This window comes from Cebus imitator, unplaced genomic scaffold (genome assembly GCF_001604975.1).
Source record: "Cebus imitator isolate Cc_AM_T3 unplaced genomic scaffold, Cebus_imitator-1.0 Scaffold553, whole genome shotgun sequence".
In the NCBI taxonomy this organism is placed as follows: domain Eukaryota; kingdom Metazoa; phylum Chordata; class Mammalia; order Primates; family Cebidae; genus Cebus; species Cebus imitator.
The window spans coordinates 16,076-25,986 of NW_016107868.1; the positions used below are offsets into that span (position 1 = coordinate 16,076).

Genomic DNA, 9,911 nt, shown 5'->3' on the forward strand with positions numbered 1-9,911 from the left:
ACCAATGAAACAAAACACTAGTTCTATGAAAAAGTCAATAAAGCTGATAAACCTCTAAAGTTAGACTGACAAAGAAAAAAAGGGAAAAAATTATCATTAACAGGAATTAATTAGGTGCTATCACTACAGACCCTGCAGAAATCAAAAAGATAGTAAGAGAATACTACCCACAACCCTGCACATACATTTAACAACTTAGAAGAAATGGACCAATTCCTAAAAAGCACAAACTACCACAACTCACTCAAGACAGAAGACATAATTTGTATAGCCCTAATAACTATTAAAGAAATTTCATTTCTAATGGTGCACTGGCTCACAGTAATCCTAGCACTTTGGTAGGCCAAAGCAGGCGGATCACTTGAGGTCAGGAGTCTGAGACCAGACTGGCCAACATGGCAAAACCCCATCTCTACTAAAAATACAAAAATTAGCTGGGCGTGGTGGCATGCACCTGTAGTCTCAGCCACTCAGGGGAGCTGAGGCAGGATAATCACTTGAATCTGAGAGGTTGCAGTGAGCCGAGATCACACCACTGCACTCCAGCTTCAGCGACAGAGTGAGACTCCATCTCAAAAAGAAAAAAGAAATTTTATTTCTAGTGTAAAAGATTACCAAGAAAGGAATCTCCAGATTCAGATGGTTTCACTGCAGAATTCTATCAAAGTTTACAAATTAACACCAATGCTACACAAGGGCTTCCAGCAAATAAGAGGCGGGAACACTTCCCAACTAATTTCATGAGGTCAGTAATACCATGATACCAAAAGCAGACACAGTACCAAAACCAAAAAAAAAAAAAAAGAAAAGAAAGAAAACTATAGACCAATATTCCTCATTAGTAGAAATTAAAAAATTCTTAAAATATTAGCAATTTGTACACAATAACCAAGTGGGGTTTACTCCAAAAAAAAAAAAAAGGGGGAGGTCTCATTCAACATTCGAAAATAAATCAACATAATATACCACAGTAGCAGGCTAAAGAAGAAAAATTACACAATCAGATGTCACCATCAAGAAAAATTACACAATCAGATGTCACCATCGGAGGATACTAGTAAACCTTTAGTTGCCTTCAATTTGGATGAAATCAATCATTACACTTTAAAGGACTTGCAACATTTGAGATAGAGTTACCAGACTCTATTTGAAATGTTGCGTAACACCTGAATTTTAAGAACTAGAGAAAACAAGACACTGAAACATTTTTTCAAAGTTGATAATTTTTTAAAAAAACTTCTTTTCTACAGTTAAGATGCCTGCATGCCATCTCAATTGGGAAAGAAAACTGTCTTACCATAATTAAACTGACTGTTGGACTTTTCACAGTTAATGATGTTAAACCTGTAAGCAACACCTGGCCGAATTCCACTCACTTCAAAGTAAAACCACTGATGGTAATGATTGCTGTTTATATCTGAATTCAGAATAAGATCATATTCATTTCTGAAAACAGAAGACAAAGAAATCTAATAAAAATTAGGAAAATATCTGTGCACATACAAAATGAGAAAATCTTAAGTGACTTACTTTCTAATTTGAATTACTTTACGCAGATTCCCAGATTCAAATTTGGAGTTAAATTTCAAAATATCTCCTTCTTCTGGAATAGTATAACTAAATAAAAATATTAAAATACATTGCATTTAAACAGATGAGAGAAAAGTAAATAAAATTATAATTAAAAATACATCACTATTGCCATATCACCTTCCTCATTATTTTTAAGCTAAGGAACAAAACAAGCACAATCACTGCATTAAATGTGGATAACATTTATAGACAAAAACTTATAATTAGAGACTTGCTCTTATGTTTATACTGATATAATAAGAGCTCTTGCCTCACTGTATGCATGTCATTTCTAAAATACTTATTTTTATACAGAAAGTAACATTTTTTAAACTGCTATGACCTGTACTGAGCAGCAATCATTCTCATAAACCATGCAGTTCTCCAGTGAAAATATTATTTTCAATTTGAAGAGCTAAATTACCTATTATTTTATTTAATTTAGCATCAGAAAGGCACACGTGTTATTCTCATTTTACATACTGATTATTAAATAAGCATTTACCATGTATCTACTAGGTGCCAGATACTGTTTGAGACATTTGTCGGTTTGGTTCCCTGGCTGAATGCAAACTTTGTTCTTCTGGAGCCTACTCTCTAATAAGACAAGACGAGGACTCTAAGATGCTCAATGATTCTGTCCAATAGCACTTGGTATGCCATACTCAGGGTTCCTGAGTTTCTGTTTCTACCACTTCTGCCTGTCTTATCTGACACAGAATTACAAATGTTGGAATAATTAAATAAATAAGGAATATGTTTCTTCTACTTTATAACAACATTATTCCAAATGTAATCATTAGCTTTGCTACAGCTTATACTCTTATCTAACAAAACCCCTTAAAGAAAGTGTTTTAGCTAGGCGTAGCAACTCACACTTGTAATCCCAGTACTTTGGGAGGCCAAGGCAGGCAGAACACCTGAGGTCAGGAGTTCGAGACCAGCCTGGCCAACATGGTGAAACCCTGTCTCTACTAAAAATACAAAAAATTAGCCAGGTGTTGGTGGCGCATGTCTGTAGTCCCAGCCACTCAGGAGGCTGAGGAGGGGAATCGCTTAAGCCCAAGAGGCAGAGGTTGCAGTGAGCTGAGATTGCACCACAGCACTCTAGGCTGGGCAACAAACAAAGTGAGTGAGACTCTGTCTCCAAAAAAAAAAAAAAAACTGTTTTTTTTCCCTCCACTTATGATTGGTAAGATGTGAAATTTTCCAAAAATATTAGTATGTTGAGGGAGACAAGAAAGCCACTGAGGGCTAATTGAATTTCTCATATGAGAAGGCAGGTGACTAAATAATAGTCAAACTTAATATTTGTAATTTTCATTTATTTACTTCTATTTAACTCCTAAAATGTGGTATCAGTGAACAATCCTAAATAGTAAATGACTAGCACAAAAAATGCATTCCAAAGATTGAGCAGACAACCTAAATGACTGAAGCCAATTATAAGCAGTGAGAGACAAGAGGGTATGGTGGGGACTGTGGAGAAGCATCAAGCAGATGCTCCTTTTAAAAAGATGGCAATTTGTTATCCTAATGAAATAAAGGCTCAGTATTGCAGGACAAGCCAGCATTTTATGTGAAATATCCACTCTCCTAAGTGAAAGTAATTTCAATTTTTTAAAAAACAAAACATCACTGTGTAACCTTTACCTTAAGCCCATTAAAAATCTACCTAAAAACAAACAAAAGCTCATGATAGAGTTAAGTGAGTAAATGTGATTTACCATTACCATTATATCCCAAAGGATGAAAACCTAATAAGGAGAAACTAGTTAGAAATTAACTATATTTTTTATTTATTATTTTTAAAACTACCAACATTTTTCACAGAATATAATTTTTATCTTTTAGAAATAACACTAAAATTTTATATAAAAAGTTAAAACTAATAAAAGTTTATTAAAATCAAGACTTACTATTCAGGTTTTTATGAAAAAAAAGAAAAAAAGTCAAGACTTACTTTGGGTTATCTAAGTCATATACCACACGATCTATGATATCACTCTGATGTATTAGCCTTTCAATATCTTGAGCAATTTTTGTCCTGAAATCATAAAGGTTTAACCAAAATGTATTATTATACACTGATGTACAGCTTTCTCCAAAATAAATTTTGAATTTAAAAAGTGTATAAAAATTTCTTAAAATTAAAATGATCATTCTTCAATATATTTTGCATACCAAAAAATTAGCAGTACGTAACAAGACAAAAATCAGTATCAGAATTTGACTTTTAGAAAATAACCACACAGAATACACCCATAAGTCCAATCATTAAAAAAAAACAAACAAACAAAAAAAAACTTTGAATGTCTATTATGCCTTTCTACATAGAAATGGCAAGATTTCACTATCAAACCCTTGGGCAAATAATTTTGTATACATAATAGCAGCATTACTAGAAGGTATAAAGATCTGAAAAGCCAGAGATTATATAAGAAGAATAATTTTTTTTAAAACCACCTGGCTGGAATTTAGCTAAAATGCAGTTGGCAATCAGCCTGCATGTTCTATAGAATTTCTCTTTTGCGGTAGGAAAAGAAAGGTAGAGGGAAAGGAAACACCTGTTTGAGGGAGCAGAGGATGATTCCCTGAGTATGTAAAATTCTCTAGACTTGATCTCTCTCTCTGAATCAGTCCAATAAAATAAACACTAACTAACTAGAAAATTCTTATAACCCTATCACTGTCCTAGAAGGCTAAGTCACCCTTAAAGAACCCACATTCTACTCCATCAATATTTAAGTGAAGGAAGACAACAATTGCCAAACTGTGTCAAAACAGGTGATACCAGCTGGGCTTGGTTGTTCACGCCTATAATTCCAGCACTTTGGGAGGCCAAGGATGAAGGAGCACGAGGTCAGGAGTTCAAGACCAGCCTGACCAACATAGTGAAGCCCTATCTCAAAAAAAAAAAAAAAAAAAAAAAAAACAGATGACACCAAAATGTGGATTTGGTTCCTAAAGCCAGATTGCCTAGAACTTCAGGTAGACTGGCCACAAAGCCCTACTAGTGTTAATACATAGCTACTTTTCATGTAAAACTTATTCTTAAAGAGGAAGGTGATTATATGCACTGATTTAAATTTCAAGTTTGTTCATTTCAGCTAAAGATAAGTAATGCAGATTAGAACTGTGGCTTATAGATTTATTGAGAGCAGGGTGAGAAAGTGTACCAAAATAGTTTATAAAAAAATCTCAAGAATGGATTAAACACTGACAGTCTTAAACTTCAGGCAAATCTGAAACTAGTCTCCTGCACAAAGACACTTTTCCATGATTAAAGGATATTAACTCTCACATAGTTTAGAAATATATCTAACAATAACAATTAGGGTAGATTCTTGGCTTAAATTCAAAATAAGCCAAGAACCTACCCTAATTGAAAACTTAAAAATTACCAAGAAAATATCAGAAGGTATGATAGTTAAACATATAAACAAAGGATACTAAAAAAGCAAGTATAAAGCTAAAACTCTTAATCTACTAATTAAGCAGTTAAGTACAATTTACTTTTAATTTTATCCTGCAAAAAATAACTCACTACTGATACAGTAGTCTATCAGAAAGAAAAGATCTAGTATCAAAAAAGTAAGCTACACATTCTTGATTTAAGTTTAATATCATAACTTTAAAATGCCAATTCTAAAGAAGCAAGCTTTTTTAAAAGCTATCAGTTACAGTAATACATAAATAAATTCAGAATTTACATCAACAAGACTGTCAATAGTGAAGAAAATGGCACTTTTATATACTGAAAAATACCACACATAAAATTTAGTGTTCAAGTATGGGTGAATGACTAAATATATCTCTTTATCACAATAATTTATTTAATTAATAAAGTTGAAATATCCCACAAATATGTAAAAGTTAATATTCACAAAGGCTTGGTTTTTGTTTTTTTAGCAAAATGGTATGAGAAGGCTGGTTTTAGCAACTCAGTTCCATTCCACAGCAATGTTCCATAATGCAAAACAGTGTCAAAGAACATGGGCCCAACAGGGGCCAGCAGGTACGAGAACTGAGTGAGGCTGACTGGCAGCACTGTGGAAAACTGAGGACTATAGCTTCTGTCTAAAAACAAGGTGCCTGCTTAGTACTAAGTAGGAAACAGATGTGAAAGTTATTGACAACCTTCAAGAAACACCAGAAACTTGGACTTCTTTGCGGATGTGGAATCTCCCAAATTTTAAATGCTGGCAATTGGTTTAAAAAAAAAAAAGCCACTCTGCAAATAAAGCCAAATCATGTGCAAGTTGAAAACAACCTATATGCCTCTGTTTGTAAACCTGTAACAGTGTATTTTGGGGGACATAATTGCCCATTTATATTAGACTACAACTAAGATACTTGAGGGAAATCTTTGCCCTGCCCTAAGCCCCTAGAAGGGGGGCCATGCACAGTGGCTCACGCCTGTAATCCCAGCACTTGGGAGACGAAGCGGGTGAGGTCAGGAGTTTGAGACCAGCCTGGTCAACATGGTGAAACCCAGTGTCTACTAAAAATACAAAAATTAGCTGGGTGTGGTGGCACACGTCTGTACTCCCAGCTACGCAGGAGGCTGAGGCATGAGAATCTATTTATTTATTTATTCATTTTTATTTTTTAAGACAGAGTTTTGCTCTGTCACCCAGGCTGGAATGCAGTGGCATGACCACAGCTCACTGCAGTCTCTGCCTCCTGGGTTCAAGCAATGCTCCTCCCTCAGCCTCCTAAGTAGTTAGGACTATAGGCATGTGCCACCACACCCAGCTAATTTTTATATTTTTAATAGAAACAGGGTTTCATCAGATTGGCCAGTCTGGTCTCAAACTCCTGACCTCAATTGATCCACCCACCTTGGCCTCCCAAAGTGCTGGGATTGAGGGGTGAGCCACCACACTAAGGCCCCAAGACCTATTTAAATACCCCTTAGCTTCAGATATCACCGCTGCAGGTCTTGACAGCTTATCTGATTAAGCAATCCAAACTCTCATTCCTGAGTGGTTCAGCCCCTGGGAATCATTCTCGTTCCAGGGTGGCTGTGATATGGCCATTTACAGTTAAAATTGGGCAAGGGAGTAGGCAAGAGGCCAATTACTGGATTGCCTGTGTTCCAAACACAGTCAACTCATTGCCATTGTGTAAAAACAACCCTATCTCTATTAGCTGATCTGGGTCAATCACTTGTGTCAAGATGGTAAGCCTTTCCCCTCACATGCTGGTCCTAGATACAAGGAGTCCAGAGTACCCCATTGGCAACCACAGCTTGTTGTTATATTGTACCCTTGCTGTGTCCCCTGTGGTAAGACTGCACCCACTTAGGGAATGAGGACTTCTAATCCTGCAGAGCCCAGAGATGGAGGCACAGAAAACAGAAAGTCCCTGGATGGATACTGGATGCTACACTAAATAGGGCCACTTCTGTTCCCACCTCCTAGTTCCTAGGCCTATGTACTCTTTCTACCAAACTCTGTAAACATTTCTAATTTAGTGTATGTACCGCATGCTGCAAGATGGCAACCCAACCATGCAGAGGATTTCCTGAGTTACAGCTTCGCCTGAGCCTTTTGAAGCCCCACTCCACGAGGCCAGCTGCCTCTGGATGGTGCCATCTGTAACATGGTAGATGCCCTGGCACAGGCCCACTCCCACACATCTTTCCCAGGGAAGTAAGTCCCCCATTCTGATGCTATGATGTGTGGGATGACACATCAAGGGGCCAACCAGTGGCACTAAACATACACTAAGTAAAAATAATGAATTATATAAGATGCTACAGGTAAAAAACAAATAAATAAGATACAGTTATTTTCTCAAAGGAACTTATAGTCTAAGGAGAATCAAATACTCACAGCAAGTTCTTCCTTGTTCATTACATACTATACTTGTAACAAGGGATACAATTTTTTTTCAGATACTGATATAAGCCATTATCATAAAACCGTCACAAAAACCAGTCCAGATGCACCAAAAAAGGTATTTTTATATGACAAATATTAACTACTTGGCAATATTTAATATTATTTGTAATATCTAATCTTACTGGGCAATATTTAATAATCTAGTTACTGCTTTTATGAATCCCATATTTTTCTCTTATGTATTTCTAACTATTTTCCAATTAAAATATCAAATTTTACAAGATAATCTGTCCATATTGCTTTATAATGTATTTTTATTTTTTTAGTTTTTAATTTTTTGTTACTACATAGTAGGCGTGTGTGTGTGTGTGTGTGTGTGTGTGTGTGTATTTATGGAGTACATGAGATATTTTGATACAGGTGCACAATGCATAATAATCACAACAGGGTAAAAGGGGTATCCCTCACTTCAAGCATTTATCCTTTCTTTGTGTTGCAAACAACCAATTATACTCTTTTAGTTATTTCTTAAAAGCACAATAAATTACTGTTGACTATAGTTGCCCTGTTGTGATTTATAGCCTATTTTTAAATCATATACTTAAATCAAGTTCAAACAACAAATTACAAAGTTAACAAATATTGCTAATGTAATATTTATTCAAAGATTATTAAGTAATCTGCTTTTATATTTTGAGATTCAGTATTAATAGAAAATTTCTAAACTATCCAATGGTCAGGTTTATCATTCTCCCTTCCTCTGAATAAGGAATGTTCAAGAAATAAAGTAAACCAACAAGGACAATTTCAAAAATCCAAAATTTCCAAAGCAGAATTTAAAAATACAGTAACTTATAACTCAGAGTTATCAAGTCCTAAATAGCCAAAGTACTGCTTTTTAAGTCTGCCTCATATCTTGACAATAGTCTTATTTAGAAGAGGGAAGAAATACGTAACTCACCTTTGTACACCATACGGCCTTTCTAAAATAGGCTCTTTGAATGGTGGTGGAATGTGACCAAAATAATCAGGATAAGCCACCTCTGAATATTCTGGGACAGACTTTGTATTTTTCACAATCTCAATATAGAGGTCTGGGTCATGGAGTGTTGGTCCATCAGGTACTTCAACTGATGCTTGTTCTACTGATGAATTTGACTCAGTATCTTCATCATCTTCAGTTTCAACTCCAGTGCAGCAAAGCTTCCCTAGCTGAACTGTTCTTCCCTCAAACAGGACATTTCCACAAGCAGCCATATGTGGACATGCTTTAGCACATGTAAGGACAGTGAGAGGAAGACTGCAGTCCTTCTTCGTTTCTGCAGTAAAACCTGGGGCTGTTTGAGAAGGAATATTCTGCAATGTAATTCGGTCCAAGGCCTTCACAATATCATTGTTTAAACCATGAACTGATGAAATAGTTCTATTTTGATCACCTGGCTGCTGTTGCAATGTTCTATCATCTTTAATATCTTCTTTTGCCAGATCCATAAAGATGGACTTCTTTTCACCTTCATCTCCTCTAGAAGGTATGTTCTCCTTCATTACAACTTTTCTTAAACTGCCAGAATTCCCAGATGTTTCCTCGCCTGCTGTAGGAACAACAATAGGACCACGTACTTTTCCCTCAAATACAAAAGGCTTTGGTTCTTTGGAGATTAAATCATAGTCCTTTGAAAATTAAAAAAAAAAATGTTTAATCTTTTAACTGTAAATATTACAAAATATTAACAAAACTAATACGTTCATTTTATATACTGCTTCAGAAACCTTTGAAAATTTTAAAGATGGATAAAACAGGATATGCTTTCATTTCACTAACAAAAGACAAAATTTTTAACCACAACAAAATTCGTAACATCTACTTTACTTTTTCTATTATAAAAATAATGTCTATTGACAGTATCACAGAAATGTGAGAAATCTTAGAAAAGTAGAAACACTTAAAGAATTCAAAATTCTATTAGGGACAACAATTAAATTGTTATTCATTAATGCAATAATGAATAACAGTGTCTATTTTGTGCAATACTTATGAAGTGTCTATTTTGTGCCAAGCCTTGTTTCAGGTACTTAAGACACTTAAAAAACCAACTCTTCCCTTTTGTAGCTTACATTTTTATAGGAGTAGAAGAGAGGACTGTCAATACAACAAGTAATAAATACAATATATATTTTATATATAGAACATTAGAAGGGTAACATTACAAGAGGGCAAGGCCAGGCACAGTGGCTCACATCTGTAATCCCAGGGAGGCTGAGACAGGTAGATCACCTAAGGTCAGGAGTTCAAGACCAGCCTGGCCAACATGGTGAAACCCTGTCTCTACTGAAAATATAAAAATTAGCCAGACATGGTGGGACGCCTGTAATCCCAGATACTCAGAAGGCTGAGGCATGAGAATCGCTTGAACCTGGGAGGTGGAGGTTGCAGTGAGCCGAGATCATGCCACTGCACTCCAGCCTGGATGACAAAGTGAGACTCTATCT

At 35.6% G+C, this 9,911-nt stretch overlaps 1 protein-coding gene across 3 annotated transcripts in view; it reads right to left on the minus strand.

The window, feature by feature from the left end:
* Positions 1–720: 720 nt before the first annotated feature.
* Positions 721–9,911, minus strand: part of AGTPBP1 (ATP/GTP binding protein 1) — a 121,712-nt gene continuing 112,521 nt past the window's right edge. For 2 of the 3 annotated variants that reach the window (XM_017515615.1, XM_017515618.2), the window contains 4 exons: positions 8,383–9,092; positions 3,536–3,619; positions 1,531–1,617; positions 721–1,446 (listed from right to left, as the gene is read on the minus strand). In XM_017515615.1, the coding sequence (XP_017371104.1) occupies positions 1,272–1,446; positions 1,531–1,617; positions 3,536–3,619; positions 8,383–9,092 (1,056 nt within the window). In that variant the 3' untranslated portion in view covers positions 721–1,271. The remainder of the gene's footprint in view (positions 1,447–1,530; positions 1,618–3,535; positions 3,620–8,382; positions 9,093–9,911) is intronic. The other variant, XM_017515616.1, reaches the window with a different exon arrangement.